Genomic DNA, 16,616 nt, shown 5'->3' on the forward strand with positions numbered 1-16,616 from the left:
GACCTTGATCATGTAGCTAATTCTTGGAACATAAGTTGTTATTAATTTTTTAATTATGGTTAAAAAAAAAAAAAAGAAAGACAGAAGGCAAGAGAGAGGGTTTGAGAGTTCACAACTCTATCGTCTTATGCTAACACATTTAGCCCACAGAGGACAACTGTTTGTTTGACCATCGGCTTTAGGCCCTTCTCATTGAAGCCTGAAGGAGAGTTTGTGATCCAGATAGTCGACAAATGCCGTCATCATATCGATTTACATTTGACTAATGGACTTGCAAATTTCAGCACCGTGACCCAGAATAGACCGCCATCAAAATGATACAATCGCCGAATTTGTTGACAAGTTCATGATATGGACGCTCATGGTCATGGATAAGAAAACAACGAGAAGAGAAATCACAGGAGTATTACATACACAATACATGCATACACAATAGGAAGATGGTACTTCTTATCGGTATTGGATAGCTAGTTCGTTCTCACAGTTGATTGCATTCGTACAAATCCAGTCCTTCATTAGACTTCACATGCAGGATCACAGAATAACTCAGCATTTTAGTATAGCACTGTTCTCGAGAACAAGCAGTCTCAAGATATCCAGTAAATTATTTGAGCTAGACTAGAATTTCTCAAGCACAACCTGCCAATCATCTTGCTGGTGTTGATGATGCCCAAATTTCAAACAACTAGGACTTCTTCATGATTGACAATGCAGTCATTACCAGCGTTATATGTGTGTATCTACTAACTCGTTGCCCGAACGACTACCGCAACCACCACAAGCACCAGCCTGGACACCGGCTGCACCCGCAATCTTATTCCCACAATTACCACCACAGCCTCCTCCACAACCACTAGCATTCACGTAGGGCGCACCACTGATCTTATTGCCACAACCGCCACCGCACCCCCCACCACAGCCTCCGCTCTTAATCATATTACCACAACCACCCCCACAACCTCCACCACATCCCCCACCACATCCTCCACCACAACCGCCACTCTTTAGCACATTCCCACAATTAGCACCACATCCTCCACCACATCCCCCACAACCGCCACTCTTTAGCACATTCCCACAATTAGCACCACAACCACCACAAGCCCCACTCCTCACTTCACTGCCACGCCCTCCACTACAGCCACCACCGGATGCTCCTCCTTTCCCCATTGTAATTGCATTTCCTTGCGAGACCTCAACATCTAACTTCCCATCTTCTTGTACTGTAGTTGGAATAGTTTTGCTGACATCCAACGGACATTTGCTAACTTCTTTATCTAAAAATTTGTTTTCCTCCAAATTCTTGCCGCTGGAATTAATGCTGATATATCCCTCTTTTCTCAGTATCTCACCAAGTATGAAAGCCAGTACCAGACCAGGAAACAGCAACCACTCTTCATTAATCTATTTTTTCAACAGAAGATGCCGAGCATGGTAAGGCAAGGCAAGTTGAAAAGTCTTCACCTCAAATCTGTATAAACATTCATAAAGAATATAGTTTACCTTGACAGTTCCAGATTTGAAATCAAACAATGCCAATGCCTTGCCATAGGGGTCTTCCACAGAAAATTCAACTGCTGTCAGAAAGTCACGATCATTCCTTTGCTTCTCACAGTGCTTTGGCTCATATTCCAGCTTTCTACCAGGAAATAGTTTTACCTGTACCAAGCATGGAAAAGGTACGATGGATGCATGGTAAAAACTATAAAAACATCTTTCTGCCACAGGTTGAATTACAAAAGGATGTACCCTAGGTCTTATCTCTTGCTTACCCTCCAATTGTCACGTTTTTCCAAGCGATTCTTAAAGAGATCATATTTCTTAACTCATTCTTATATGAATCCCTAAGAACATTCCAAAAGGCTAAAACATAAAGACATATGGTATTTTTATTTTTCATTTTGGCACAGAGAAGATGGTTGTTTTTCATGGGATTTAGCTTAGCTAAATAGGTAATGGATTCTCTGTTCTTTGTTAATATCTTTGGTGTAGGAAAGAGCAAAAGAAAAAGCAGAGTGAAAAAAAAAGAAACTGGAAAATCTGAGGCTGCAATTTCCCTCAGGTATCATCGAAAAGAGCTAAACATATGAGAAGTTTTAATTTCTAGAAACTTGTATATAATCAACTATGAAGAGAGGCAAATATCATGGTAAAGCAAAGGAAATCACATGATTGTGCAATTCCAATGTATCTGCACTGAAACACCTGGAAAAAGGATAAATGCTTACTCTACGATCACCAATCAGCTCCAGAAGATATCCATCTTCATTGACAGTCCCTGGAAGCTTGACAGACCAGTTGGAATCTATCAGCAACCACTCTGTCCCAGTAAACTCTGCAACCCTGTTTGTGCCACCAGATTTTATGATGCCAATCACCTCTTTTTTCAACATGGAATCATTCTTTTCCTTTGACTTCTTGAAATCCCTAGAATAAAATAATGACTTATTTCAGATTATCTGCAGCACAGTTGAAATTCAATAAATGGAGAAACAAATAGTACTCATACTATCAGGACACCGTAGTTTTGCATCTTTAGTGAAGTTGCAGAATATAATACAAGTAAGAAGAATGAAGATACGCTTATGATAAATCTCAAAGCAAAATCTTCAGGATCTGCCAAGCATAGTATCTGGAAGAATCAGCATTGACAAGCTCAAAAAGTTCCATCAGACAAGTTTAATCAGTCAGTTCCTGGGCCAAAGTTCATGTAAACACATGTTGCAGCACAGTGTATGTCTTTGAATTTATTCTCAGTTAAATGCCAATATGAAGAAGACAATCCATGGGATGAACACAAAATTGGAGGTTAAATGCCAACATGAAAAATATAATTGTATGAGATGAAGTACAAAGCCAAAGAACTTGAATACTTGCAATATGTAATGGCAAATGATTTAAGGAATTTCTAATAATATGTACAAAGTGGAATTCCTTTTTTTAGTGGAGAACCTAGGCCCTTGTGCAGAAAGAAATTGTAGATGCTCCATAAACAGAAGAACTGTCACAAAAACAGCAAATGTTTTAAACTCATACCTCATTTGAAGGCTGATGACTTCTTTGCCATTGTCATCAATGATGCGAGTCCAGCTCTTAGCTAGATGTACCCTTCCTGGCAATGGGAAGAAGCAAGAATTTTTCGAGAATGGTAGTGAACGAATCAAGTGAAAAATGTGAGGTGCATTGGTTGGTACAGTAGTTGAAAGGGCAACTCGTAAGTAGATAGGCTTCGAGCTCAAATAATTAGAACTAGGTAACAACTCCAACCATTTTTCCATGGTAAGATTAGATAATGGGGACAATGAATCTTCCAGAGATATGGAACAGGAACCCAGAGTCTTGGCTGGCTTCGATATCGGTAAGTTGGAAGCTGAGTGGCACATAAGTTCAAAGAACAGATTCCCAGTAGGTTGACATTGAAAACAAGCAACCTGTTTCTCCCCAGCCTGTGACAAAATAGTGAGACTTCTCTTGGCGTTGAAGATTGTGTCAGGCTGAGTCTTACTAAATGAGACAGAAAGGCCTCCCTTATGTCCCTCGCTAAGGTTTTTCACATCCACAAACTCCAGCATTACCTGAAACAATTTAGAGATTTATTTTTCTAGGTCAAAGATTAAGTACAGAAAAACAAAGGCACCATGTGAACGTACAATGACAAATAACCTGGTTAAATGACCGCAAAAGGCCAATCCACCCCCAAGTTGGGAGCTTAGCCGAAGTCAAACTCTAAGGTAAATAACACCCCAAATATGCAAAAGGTGGAAAGATAGTTACACAAACTCAACAAGCTCAAACAGCATACACCACATGCCATTAGAACTATTAGACCACGTGATTAAATCCATACAAGTTAAGCTATCTGCAAGTTGGAGTGCAGGACTACAAGTTGCTCTCTTTCTCTCTCACGTCGGTCTGTGTGAGAATGTGTTTTTGTGAGACTGTTTTGGGTGGGTGGTTGGCTTCCAATGTTGACACCATTTGAATCACAGAATTTTGGGTAACTCCAATTACTGGTTCCTAGCAAGGTGATTCACTTTTACCAAATTCCATATGTTCCTTAAACACCAGACTCCTCACATCCTGCCAGTGCCATCATAGAAATATATCCAATACATACTACACAGATATGATGGCAGGTTGCAATGTGTGTTGTGTATATGCATATGAGTTGATGTATAAACTGTTAAATTAGCATAATCAGGAAGAGAAAAGGTTCATTCAAATTACCTCAACAGCTTTCAATTCAGAGAGATGCATTATTTTCTGATTCTCTTTTGATGGATAGTCCTTCAAATCAAGAGATGGATATGGAGTAGTCCTTAGAGGTAAAGGGGCATTGCCTTTGTGCATTGCCCCTGCTCTCCAATATCTTACACCATACATCTCTTCCCACTGCTCGGTAGTTCCAGAAAATCCAACATCCAACTTCTTCCCTTTTGTTCTGTCTGAATCTGTGTCATCATGCTCTAATACCTTCCCCATTATTTCCACAAGGTCTTTGCAATAAGAAGCTGGATGCAGTTGGTGGGTGTGCCACATAAGGTCAATCTCATAAGTAGGAACTGAGAAGCTCTTTATTGATCTCTCCCTGTTTCTCCTGATTAGATGCAAAAACCCTTTGTATCTAGCCACTGCTCCTTCTAGGTAGAACTCATTGCTCATATGCGGCCTTGCCACCTGGAATTTATACACATAGTAAGGCTGAGACAGACTGACCAATATCTAACTCATCATCTCAATGATGGCAAGATATTCTCCTCAAAATCATATAGTCCAGTAGTACGTCTCAGCCAAACTGATCTAGTGCAAAGAGGAATAGGACCTGACCTTTCAATCCAAATATCTTTTATACAATAGAATGTACATAACATTCAACAGATTGCAGATGTCTCGTTGTCATAGTGGGTAAAACAATAAACCTCATGGTTAGCAAAGTGGCATGTATTTAGTTACTCTATTCAACCCCTGAGTGAAAAGAAAAACCATTTTTGCATGAAACTCCTGTAATAAAACCCAAAACTAAGCAATATCACTTCAAAGTGCCGGTATACATTGGGAAGAATTTCCAATTGAGGCAACGTTATAGCATTATAGGATGTATTTCTGGAACCAAGAACCATGCAATGACTTAGTAAGGGTACAAGATTCTGAAAAGAAAGAGTTATCAAGGTTTTGTGCAATATAGAGGAAAGAGTGGCTACACAGAAATCTCCGGTTGCAAGGTTACAGTTTTATATATATAGTCTCACCCAAACCAAAACTTGTAACAAGGTTTTCCTCAGATTTACCTGGTAAAAAAATGGGCTTTGCCTCTTAACAGCAGCTAGCAGATCATATTTGGTGCAGTTTTCCAATCCAGATATTTCTTCAGAAAAAGTGTCTGAAAGAGCTTTGGCTGAATTGAGTTCAAAGGGCACATCTAGGTACAGATTCTTCCATATCTCTTCAGTTTTAGTTTTTGATGCCCCTCCAACAGTGGATACAACATTATGGTTGTCAAGAACACTTCCATAGAGTTCCTCGCAGTCAGATTTGTATCTAACCTGGAAGTAGGATTGTCAAAATTCCAACACGTTAAATTGGACAAGTAGCTCGGATGAGATAGAGAGTAAATTAAACTATACTCTGACCAAGAAGACATACTGGATTCAGCCTGTGGCAATGCCAAATCCATTCACAATCAAGAGGGACAACCAAAGGTCCTTCAAAGAATGGGGACACCGAATGCTTGGCCAGCAATGGAAGCCAATACGCATTATACCTGTCAAATTAAGTTCTCAAAACTGTCAAGTTGACACTCTTGAGTGGCTAATATTTATTCTCTAATAGATGTAACAAAATCCACAAGACTGTAAATGTAGCTTAAAAATGTATGACCCAGAAAAAGAAAAGGTAGAAAAACTTCTTCTCGCAACTCTCTTAGGCAATTATGGAATAATTTTAAGAACAATATTTTCTATTTGGAACACTTTTAGGACAAATTGTTCCCACGAGTAAAAGGTTATGCACATAACAGCGCGGAAAGGTTAGCACTTATCCTTACTGCAAAGATTTCCTGAACAATCTAGGAAACTTAGTGATTGTTTGGAAAAAATTAATCAAGAACATGGTCTCAAGCATGAAAAATGACACATTAAAACAATTCATTGTGGTAGCCTTTGAGCTCGAATGCGATATTATACCTATGGATGGCCATATCCAGAGCAGGACCTTCATAAAGCCAACGGTTCCTATCAACAGCCGCGAGAAACTCCAGCTGTCTTTTCGCCGCGGCAACAAGGTCTACATTTATCACAATATTCTGCGCTTTCTTCCACTCCATTTCCTGCTCTATCTCCATAGCTCTTCTCCCTGATTATCAAACTGTCAAATCAAATCACAAGCTCATCATCCTCCGCAGAAAATACTATCATAACTATAAAGACATCATCCATTTCGCGAAGATGATAGTTAAAAAGTATCAACACATCGCCCAAAGTTAAAAAAAAAATAAAAAAATGACGCCGGTTGAAATTTTTAGAATATGCCCGGAATACAGTTTGTCCCACCTGGAAAAGTTGAATTGTTGAATTGAATTGAGCAGAAAAAGGTATCGGCGGAAAGTCTCTCTCCTCCGGCGACCGTGAGTTAGAATCAATGGCTCACAAGCGTGATCGTGGCAATAACGTTGACGGTTCTTCCTCAGTGAAGAATGGTGTTTAGGATTTCGGGGTAATTACGGGGATGGTGCGACTTGTGAAAGTTCGGTATTTATAGTTATCCTAGCGTGTACGAACTCTCACACTTGACAAGTACAGGTTTTTATTTCCCGGACGAAATTGTCCTTCAGATTCAGAAACCGCGCCAATCAGAATTTCCAACAGTTCTCTTTTAGTAGTATTTATTATTTTTCAGAGTCAAAATAGTTCTTCTTTTCACTGTAATTTCCTTTACGATGTTCTGACAATTTCTTGGCCAGATTTTACTGGTAAGACCAGCAGAACAAGTTTCTTAAAAAATAAATAAATAAAAAGAGAAAGAAATTTCATTTGTTATCTCCGTTTAAATTAGTTGTTTTTGGATATATTTTTAAAAAACTTTACTGTAGTAATAGTGTCTATGAAAAACTTTTTTTTTGAGATTTTTTTGTTTATGTATTACTGGAGCATTATATTTGAAAAACAGGAAAATCCAAACGAAATTGAAGCGTGAAAAATTAAATGAGTTCTATGATTGATGTTGACCTGCTCGCTCGAACACCATACAATTATTGATTAAATCAGATATATTATATTGAAATTCTTGTGCTTCAATAGAGAATGGATAAGCTTTGAGGGGATATCATTGAGCTCAACTACTTATTCTTGCATTTTTTTTTTAAAGTTTTTGATAGTTCCCTTATTCTCAAGAGAGAGTGAATTAGATCCCACAACTATCCTCTTGATCTTGTGAAAAGAAAAGGTAAGCCGCAAGATAATATGAGGCGCAAGTCAACGCATCGCATTTTTCAAATCAAAAAGCAAATTTTCAATGTAGTTAATTTTACTTCATAACCAAGTGAATAAACACATAGATCATGATTCAGATATCATGATCCCTTACAAGATTTCCCGTCTTAGATACAAAAAACAGAGGTAATAATTTGTTCATTTGCTCCAAAAAAAAAAAAGAGAGGAAAGAATATAATAATCGAAACAACACAAGGAAGTTTGGTGGACGGTGATAATAGTCACCAAATTCATTTTCGGCATCTACCATTGTACTGGAGAAGCAAAGAGCTGTAAAAGGGCAATCATGGTATGTTGTACTGGTGGGTGGTACTACTACTGAACAAGCAAATGCAGTAGTACAATTGCGCAAGCAAACCACCAACAAAACAAACCCCAACAACCCACGATGAAAAAACCAAAAACCCCCGCGGGGGTCCAAAGACTAGCACCAGCATCAGCAAAACAGACTACGCTTGATGTGATGCATCAATCACGATAATCATCGAGGGGGAAGACAGACAAGACTGTTTTCTTCTTTAACCGTCTTCTTTTCTCAAGAAGCTCTCAACTTTTCTGGCGATCATCCGTTTCAGCTTCGACCACTTTTCTCCCTAAATTAAGCGAAGTGCAAAACAAACATGAACCAAGCTTAAACAAGTTGGTCTCATCTCTATATCACGTTCCTCGGACCTGAGGAATTAGTTAGCCAATGACGATTGCATGCCAGATTTGTTGCTTTTCTGCTTGTATCGGGTATCAACCAAAAAAAAAAAAAACAATGCACAGTGAGTACCATTTAAACATTGTATTGAAGAAATTTCGTGACAGATGCCAACAGTGATGTACAAGCAGTCTTAAGACGAAAGAATTCTGCAAATTGTCTAAACCAATAGGTCCAATGTCTTGCATGCTTGCCGCAAAGACTACGACTCAACATCAAATTGATTACCTTCAATTAGGTAAACTAACAAAAAATTCACCTTCTATAATCCTGCTACGTGCATGCCATTGCATGGTTATAACTTGAGACCAACTCACTTCCTGACCTCCTGATATTCTGTTTCTTGGGCTTCATCACCACCCTGAGGGTCAGACCCTCCAGAGGTATTCCCACCGCTACCTCCAGCCATATGCTCTCCAATCTTTGAAACGGCTTTATTTGCAGCTTCCATCTTTGCCTTTATTTCATCAACATTTTCTCCATCCATTGCTTTCCGTAGATCTGAGACTGCAGATTGTATTTGAGTCACCACCTCAGCTGGAACCTTATCCCTAAACTCTGTTAAGCTCTTCTCAATGCTATAAATGGTTGTCTCAGCAGAATTTCTCTGATCAATCAGTTCTTTTTTCTCCAGGTCCTTCTGTGAATGCAGCTCGGCTTCTTTGACCATCTTTTGAATCTCATCCTCAGAAAGCCCTCCGGATGAACGTATTGTTATCTGTTGTTCTTTCCCAGTAGTCTTGTCTTTAGCTGAAACTGTAACAATGCCATTGGCATCAATGTCAAATGTTACTTCAATTTGTGGATTCCCCCTAGGGGCAGGTGGAATTCCTTCAAGATTAAACTCCCCTAGAAGTTTGTTATCTGCTGCAAATTCGCGCTCCCCTTGAAGCACTTTAATATCAACTTGAGTTTGGTTATCAGCAGCTGTGGAGAAGACCTGAGATCAAAATAAACATAGGCTGAATAATTTGATCAAACCATCAAATTGTCCCTCCTGAAACATGTTTTATCTAAAGAGAAGTGCAATAAACCATTTTAATCATGGTACAACAACGGCTAAGCAACTCTAAGATATCTAAAGTTTTAACATTGGTAGGAATATTCTGCAATGGTTATTTCCCGCATAGCCAAGGGCCTAATTATGACCATTACATTGCCATACACAAAACGTGAGTTGATGCATCTCCACGACCAAAACATAGGTGGGAGATGTTGAATGGAACAAGTTTTGGCAATATTAATTCTAAAGATCTACCAATCAGTTATCCTTTTCCTTGCAACAACTAGAATTCAAACGTATGCAAGTAAACTCACCTGGGACTTCTTTGTTGGAATTGTTGTATTTCTGTTAATTAACCTGGTGAAAATGCCACCCATAGTTTCTAAACCAAGTGAGAGAGGAGTTACATCCAATAACAGAAGATCCTTCACATCACCACGTAGAATACCACCCTGAATGGCGGCTCCCATTGCCACAGCCTCGTCAGGATTGACACCCTTGCTTGGGCTCTTACCAAAAATTTCAGCAACTACTTGCTGTACCTTAGGGACACGGGTCATTCCTCCAACCAGAAGAATTTCATCTATATCTGTGGTGGAGACACCGGCATCCTTCAGACAGCTTATACAAGGGGCTTTAGTCCTTTCAATCAAGTGATATACAAGAGTCTCAAACTTTGATCTGGTCAAAGTCACATTAAAATGCTTTGCTCCAGAGGCATCTGCAGTTATGAATGGCAAGTTGATTTCAGTCTGAGATGTTGAAGAGAGTTCTATCTTTGCCTTTTCAGCAGCTTCTCGCAGCCTTTGCAGGGCAAGCTTGTCTTTTGATAGATCAATCCTCTCTGCCTTCTTGAATTCGCTCACCAAGAATTCCAGCATTGTGTTGTCAAAATCCTCTCCTCCCAAAAATGTGTCTCCATTAGTTGCTTTTACCTGTTTGCAGACGTTTAAACAACCAACATAAGACACATAAAGGAGATGCAGATCACATAAAACATGTAAAGAGAGTTTTTCCCCCCTTGGTAATAACATGTAAAGATTGATGATTACCTCAAAGACACCATTTGATATCTCTAGAATGGAAATGTCAAAAGTACCACCTCCTAGATCAAAAACTGCGATTGTCCCTTCCTTGTTGTTGACTCCATAAGAAAGTGCAGCAGCAGTGGGTTCATTAATTATTCTTTCCACAGTAAGACCTGCTATCCTCCCAGCATCCTTTGTAGCTTGTCTTTGAGCATCATTGAAGTAGGCTGGAACCGTAATTACAGCTCTGTTCACACTTTTGTTAAGGTAAGATTCGGCGGTCTCTTTCATCTTAGTAAGTATGAATGCTCCAACCTGGCTGGGAGAGTACGTTTGTCCATTAGCTTCAACCCAAGCATCTCCATTAGGTGCTCTGACTATCTTAAAAGGCACCATTTTCAATTCCTTTTGTGTCTGAGGATCATCAAAACGCCTTCCTATGTAACGTTTAGTGGCGAAAAGTGTATTTTGTGGATTGGTCACAGCTTGACGTTTTGCCGTAGCTCCCACAAGCAAGTCTCCTTTCTGGCTAAAAGCAACTACAGATGGGGTGGTTCGGGTTCCTTCGGCATTCTCAATAACTCTGGCAGTCTACACCAATCATTAGTGAACAATGAGTGAAACTGCTCATGCAAGTTATTCTGCAAGGCTAAAGAAGTATCAAGTCAAATGAGAAAGAAGAACTAAACCTTTCCCTCCATAAGTGCAACACATGAATTTGTGGTACCCAGGTCAATTCCAATGACATCATCAGCTAGTGGCCTTGAACTTAAGATGGAAAAAAGGAAAACGCATTAGCAGACCAGGAAAGTTCAAAAGGCAGAAATCAAGCTGTTGCCAGGTTGTGGTTACCTGAAGTATCTGAGACTAGTCAACATCCTTGACAAAGGAGAGGTAGCAGGGGATGCCTTAACATTTCCCACCAACTGCAATAGCAAAAGTATACATGATAATCTTCAGACAAATGCAAACATCAATTCTTGGAAACTCCTCAGATCTGCTTATTATTACAACCTGTTATTTGAACGGATTATCACGGGAACAATCCCAAGTACCATGCTCAAAAACCAGCACTAGCTTAACAGTAACAGGACAAAAGATTGAGGCCTAAGAGTAACCGAAGAGCATGCAAATAACAACTAATTCATGTAGAACAAACTAGGCTAAACCAATTAGATCTGCCAACCAGCTGATTATTGTTTCTCATAAAGCCTAATTAAACAATCCACTGTTTAAGAATTACAAGTCCCAATAAGCTACATGAAACTTACCACAAAAATTGCAGTCTTTCCCAATTCCGAAAGAGAAAAATTCAAACTTTAGCAAATTATGTTCCATACATTCATCTTTGATACCAACAACAGAGTAGAATCAAAATATAGCTCAGTAACTGAGGGTCTTTATTTCTCGTTTTGGATGCCTCAGAAGAGATATCCTTTTTTCATACAGAAAACATTGTATTAAATATAAAACTTAATTAATTAAAACAAGATTTCAACACTAAAAAAAAAAAAAAAGAAAAAAGAGAAAAAAAGGAACCAGAGCTGTCCGCAATACGCATATATATCATCGTGTGTAAGAAAAAGAAGACAAAGAAATTTAAGACAAATAGAAAGTATTGACAACGGAGGTAAAGACATATGTAGTGATCAAGAAAGAGGGAAGAAACTCACGGATCTCGAAGCAGCTAAAGCAGAAGTATGCAATTCCGGGCGCCTAAGGGCCGACCGCAGGAGTATCGAAGTGGCCATGTTAGCGGAGATTCGGTGTATGTTGTTCCTTGGTAGAAGTAGAACTACGTTCTTTGTTCTGGAGGACGGAAGCTATGTAGGGTTTAAGCCTGAGTTTGGGTATAGGGTTTAAGGCTGCCCATGTCGTCTACGAGGACACCTAAATGCTTGTGTTTTGCTTGGGGGAGAGGCTACTGAAGGTGGGAAAAAAAGAAAAAAAGAAAAAAAAAAGTCAAACCCGTTACTGGTGGCAATGGGTTGGATTCAACCCGAACCACGAGGCTACCCGACCCGATTTCCTATAACGGTAAGGTTACCTACAGCAGCTTTTTACGATTACTTAACAATTTTTTTTTTGGGGTAGCGCTTCAAAATGATCGACACAACCATTCATTACTTATCTCTTTATTAGTACTGTGCTTAAAATTTACAAGGCAAAATTGTGCTTCGTCTTCCATGAACCATCATGACAACCAAGTATTGAATTTTTTATTAACAGCAAGTGTTTCTCCATAGCTTATATATATTTTCTCAAAATCAAAGAGAGTCCAGTAACCCATGACTATACAAACTGCTGCATGTGATTGTAAACAATTTATTGAAGTACCTCAACCCGCGGGACGAAGTTATAGCAAACACTTGGATAGACATGATTTATGTAGACCATGTGATCCCAATATCGTTACGCCAACTCGCTAATCCAAGAATGGAATATGTGATAAAATTTGAGTCACGTGATCTCCAAGACCAGGTCTATCTAAGTTTTTGCCAAAAGTTACTATGATGTGATACATAACACTATAACAGCATTTGGCGGCTACAACATTTAACCAGGTACACTGAGATACAAGAGAAGATTTCAGAATTGCGCTTGACGACTCGACAACATGAGCAGATCTTCTGGCTTAATGTAGGTGTGATGATATCTACAGATGGGATGCTTTCTCACAACTCCTCTGATTTACCATCTCTCTCTCTCTTTTGCCTTCTTGACTTAAATATTCCTCTTCGATTGTTTCCTTTAGGATGAAAAGTCTCTGGATAACAACAGGCTGGTTCATCTGCTGCGCTTCTCTTATTTCAGTCTCTTCCTTGCTCAGATGGTAAGCATCAAGCATGATTTTAATCCACTTATGTAGCTCCTTGGGAGTACTGCCCCACCCCGTCCAAAAAAAAAAGGGAGAAAAAGATAGAAATGCCAAATATTGTCAAACTTAGAAAGAAGCAAAAGATCACGTAATATTATCACAACCTCAAAGAAAGAAATGTAGAGCTCTATTACGTGTATATAGCTTTTGGGTCCTTCATATCATGTTCGTCCCCAGGGGAGAAGGCTGTGGCCAGTGCCGAAAATCGCTCTTCAGGGTCGATGATGTTCAACAAATACTTAAGTAGCTTTATTTCTTTTGGAGCAATACTCCTCAGACTACTTTGAGTGGCCTTGTACAGTCGATACATTATATCTTTCACCTGTATTAGCCAAGACCACGGTCCAAGTCAAGGACGCTGAAATATTGAATAAACACTTAAACAAATAATAGCCAGGAAACACTTGACAAATATGGAGACAAGAAAAGATCTTGGATTACGAACGATTAGGACTGATATCTCCATATATTGCAGGCTTAAACTAGTGACACTTCAAATTAAGCAGGGTAAGACAATCCTAATCCTTTGGGTGTGGTGGGGACAAAATTGGGTTGATAACATCAATCACTGCATGTAAAACTGCAACGAGTGTAAAAATTTACCTCTGGTCTTTTAAATTGCAGTATCTTTATCACATGTGTTAATTCAAGGGAGTTTGGACTTTCAAGTGACTCCCTTGGCAAGATTGGCACAAGGAAGTTTAATTGCCGTTATAAAATCTAAGTGGAAGTCACTTTAAAACCCAGGAATAAGCAGGAGGATGTGCAATTTAAATTTCAAATATCACTGAACTTCGTTTAGCGACCTACTAATGCTCATACCTCATTTTTCATTGTAGGGGACTCCTTTGCCGATGCCCAAGCACTGTTTATCAATAGGATCAATGAAGGGCTAAGTTCTTTTGCCTTGGCAAGACTTTTGATCTTTTCACATGCCGCGTCCACTGACACTGACCCCAAGATGTCATCAAATTTCGCTTGTGCAGAATCTAATGTCTCCACACTCTCCAGGGTGTTATCAAAAGCACTGACAGCTGACAAGCATCTAGCCCCAAGTCTAGCCAATGCTGTTTAACCAATGATATGACAACATCATAGGTTGACAGAAAATTGGCATTATTTTGCTTCTGTTTATACAAGAACAATCCCCATCCCCTCCCACCTCGGCCCGAACACAATGAAACGCATCATGTTAGTTTATGTTGTGATGAAGTATCATGCCACTAAGAATTAACTAATTTAATGATAGATGCTTGCAAGCTAGATGAAATCATTAGTGGGCATTGCACGATATATAAGAATGACTATAGCTGTTCAAACTTGATTGCACTTCTGTTTTGAACAATATACAAACAGAGGTGCCTGGAGACTAGACCAAGCTCAGAAATCTCAAGGGGTTGAAGCTTTTGCACTCTTTACATGGGAAAGTTCCAAGTCAAAAGAATACCAATAAGACGAGAACCAAGGACCTTGTTTTCCATTCAAACTTTACTGAACTTGACATTAATTTTGTATTAGTATATCCCATGGGATTCCTAAGTCAGCATAAATCAATATGAATATGTTTGTCATCTAACAATAGACAAGTTTATCATGACCTAGTAACAGTATGCACAAGTCCATCGTCCATTTTTTGTCAGAATAAAGAACCTAATGACTAGAATTCAGCAATTGAGATGCAGCAACACAAGCAGTCCTAAAATAACCATCAGGTAGCTAAAATGTCAGGAAGTGAGTTACCTATTTGTCTAAATAAACATCTAGCTTATAAGATCATTACAAACCAAACCTTCTAATTTATCCTCTCAAGTCTTAATGATGAATGGAGCAACAAAGAAACATAACTCTTCGCAGTAGGACATGTTTCACAGCTCACTGTTTCATAATAACAATTAACAGATTATTTGAATTGAAAACGACAAATAGATAAATGACACTCCTAAATTTCTGTCAGTTGTTTAGATCATCAAATTATTTCATTCTAGCAACTTAGACGCACAAAATGCAAAACTTTTTACCATCCCGGTCTTCCAAAGTATCACATGTCTCGGAAAGCAGAGTAAGATAGCGGAAAAACTCCCCAGTGAAATCCTTGCGCCTTTTAGAAACGATTGCATTCAAGTCCAAGGGGCTATCTCGAATCTCTTTAAGAAGTTGAGTATGCCTTTCCATTTCATCATCAATCTGTAATACTCAATACCGATTAGTTCCAATACTCAAAACTGATTACAACATGCCTCAATCTCAGTTGAAAAGAAAAAAGAAAAGCATGATGAAATTCATCAAATACCTTCTTCACTTTTCTTGATAAAGTAATCAGCTTTTGCTTCATTTCAGAATCATTTTCAGCATCAGCTCGAGATAAGCACCGACTGTGAAACCTATCCCTGTATTTCTTCCACTCTTCCCTAAATACCAAATACTTCCTCCAATCTTTTGACTTGGGTTTTTCATTCAAGAATAGTTCGATAATCTTGTCACAAAATTGGGTCATTGTCAGGCCATCTGCAACTTCAACGTCAACTACTTCCTGTACGGATTCACTAGACACACTACTCACCAGAGTCCCTGAACCCAAAATGGAAAAAAGGGAAAAAAGAGAAAGACCCATTAATACCGTAAACCCAGAATTTTAAAACCAATAAAAGAGACATCTTTGGTGGAAAGAATGACTTTTTATGTGTGTTTTACTTACTGGTTATGGAAGTGTTTGTTGGTATGAATTTCTTGGATTTGGGAATGTGGGAAAGCTCCCAGGGTAGAAGAAGAAGGGAAGAGGACGTGGTGGAAATTTTGGGGGGATTTAAGGGTAATTCTGGGGCAAATGAGAAGAAGGTGGTGAAGAGGGATGTTTGCAAGCCTAATAGATTGCTCATGCTTTGCTTGGCTTGGTTGCCGGGAATGAAAGATGAGGGAGAGAGTTAGGAACAGTTGGGAAGAGTAGAAACTCGGACGATTAAACCGCCCCTTTGTTACGTCGTCGTGCAGCTGATTTCTACAAAACCCATCTAAACCCCTTACATTTCTGTAGATTCTTGGTTACTTGCTACGCAGCAGGTAGGGAAATCATAGAAGGATGTCGATCCCTCAATCTAAGGTCCCATGGACCGTGGGATGCCCATGCCTAAATGGATTTAACTTTTCTTTTCATAGCCCTTAACTCTTTTTTTTTTTGACACTTCCTTTAATAGCTGTATACGTATTTTTACTTGTGCTGGTGAAATATTTGCAGTTTTTAATTAACATCGTTAACAGTAGAAGAAATAAGCACCTCAGTATGGTAAAAGGCACTACAAAATCATTACTATCATCCAACACTTCTGATTTAAAAGATCAAATAAGGGTAGAGGATCCCCTTTTGAGTACAGGACAAATTGAGTTAAAATATGTTATTTGGATGCATTAGCTCAGGCCGAGCCAGTAGCCACCGAGGGAATCCTATTACATTATCAAAATGTTGGTGGCTTGTCACAACTCACAAACTTCAGTAATCAAAAGTTAACATCACAATCAATTA

General features: G+C 39.0%; 3 protein-coding genes across 4 annotated transcripts; all 3 read right to left on the reverse strand.

Moving 5' to 3' along the window:
- Positions 1-385: 385 nt before the first annotated feature.
- On the reverse strand, positions 386-6,738 carry LOC113706946 (glycine-rich domain-containing protein 2-like). 2 transcript variants are annotated; one of them, XM_027229039.2, is made up of 9 exons: positions 6,549-6,738; positions 6,183-6,351; positions 5,644-5,761; positions 5,289-5,543; positions 4,228-4,677; positions 3,037-3,575; positions 2,229-2,427; positions 1,504-1,659; positions 386-1,404 (listed from the first exon to the last, which is right to left on the reverse strand). In XM_027229039.2, exons 2-9 carry the CDS (start codon positions 6,338-6,340, stop codon positions 727-729), a joined length of 2,553 nt encoding a protein of 850 aa, XP_027084840.1. In that variant the 5' UTR covers positions 6,341-6,351; positions 6,549-6,738; the 3' UTR covers positions 386-726. The 2 variants fall into 2 exon arrangements, with proteins under 2 accessions (XP_027084840.1, XP_027084839.1); XM_027229038.2 differs by having other exon boundaries at positions 6,183-6,363.
- A 1,517-nt stretch (positions 6,739-8,255) lies between these two features.
- Positions 8,256-12,105, reverse strand: LOC113707372 (heat shock 70 kDa protein, mitochondrial). The gene is made up of 6 exons (XM_027229666.2): positions 11,895-12,105; positions 11,074-11,147; positions 10,911-10,989; positions 10,246-10,812; positions 9,508-10,128; positions 8,256-9,130 (listed from the first exon to the last, which is right to left on the reverse strand). The coding sequence occupies exons 1-6, from the start codon at positions 11,970-11,972 to the stop codon at positions 8,504-8,506; spliced, it is 2,046 nt and encodes a 681-aa protein (XP_027085467.2). The 5' UTR covers positions 11,973-12,105; the 3' UTR covers positions 8,256-8,503.
- A 409-nt stretch (positions 12,106-12,514) lies between these two features.
- On the reverse strand, positions 12,515-16,104 carry LOC113706030 (uncharacterized protein At4g37920-like). Its single transcript, XM_027227926.2, has 6 exons — positions 15,795-16,104; positions 15,390-15,667; positions 15,118-15,283; positions 13,922-14,166; positions 13,234-13,421; positions 12,515-13,103 (listed from the first exon to the last, which is right to left on the reverse strand). Exons 1-6 carry the CDS (start codon positions 15,973-15,975, stop codon positions 12,878-12,880), a joined length of 1,284 nt encoding a protein of 427 aa, XP_027083727.2. The 5' UTR covers positions 15,976-16,104; the 3' UTR covers positions 12,515-12,877.
- Positions 16,105-16,616: the final 512 nt, after the last annotated feature.

Source organism: Coffea arabica, chromosome 7e (genome assembly GCF_036785885.1).
Source record: "Coffea arabica cultivar ET-39 chromosome 7e, Coffea Arabica ET-39 HiFi, whole genome shotgun sequence".
Lineage (NCBI taxonomy): Eukaryota > Viridiplantae > Streptophyta > Magnoliopsida > Gentianales > Rubiaceae > Coffea > Coffea arabica.

Excerpts from the sequence above, each read along its gene's own strand:
- LOC113706946 (XM_027229039.2), bottom strand. The coding sequence starts at position 6,340 with ATGGAGATAGAGCAGGAAATGGAGTGGAAGAAAGCGCAGAATATTGTG. Across the intron at positions 4,678-5,288 it reads AAAGCCCATTTTTTTACCAG|GTGGCAAGGCCGCATATGAG; the intron begins GTAAATCTGAGG and ends TATAAATTCCAG. Across the intron at positions 2,428-3,036 it reads GTCATCAGCCTTCAAATGAG|GGATTTCAAGAAGTCAAAGG; the intron begins GTATGAGTTTAA and ends ATTTTATTCTAG.
- LOC113707372 (XM_027229666.2), bottom strand. The coding sequence starts at position 11,972 with ATGGCCACTTCGATACTCCTGCGGTCGGCCCTTAGGCGCCCGGAATTG. Across the intron at positions 10,990-11,073 it reads ACTAGTCTCAGATACTTCAG|TTCAAGGCCACTAGCTGATG; the intron begins GTAACCACAACC and ends TTCCATCTTAAG. Across the intron at positions 9,131-9,507 it reads TTCCAACAAAGAAGTCCCAG|GTCTTCTCCACAGCTGCTGA; the intron begins GTGAGTTTACTT and ends TTTTGATCTCAG.
- LOC113706030 (XM_027227926.2), bottom strand. The coding sequence starts at position 15,975 with ATGAGCAATCTATTAGGCTTGCAAACATCCCTCTTCACCACCTTCTTC. Across the intron at positions 15,668-15,794 it reads AACAAACACTTCCATAACCA|GGACTCTGGTGAGTAGTGTG; the intron begins GTAAGTAAAACA and ends TTTTGGGTTCAG. Across the intron at positions 13,422-13,921 it reads CCCCTACAATGAAAAATGAG|GTGAAAGATATAATGTATCG; the intron begins GTATGAGCATTA and ends TGGCTAATACAG.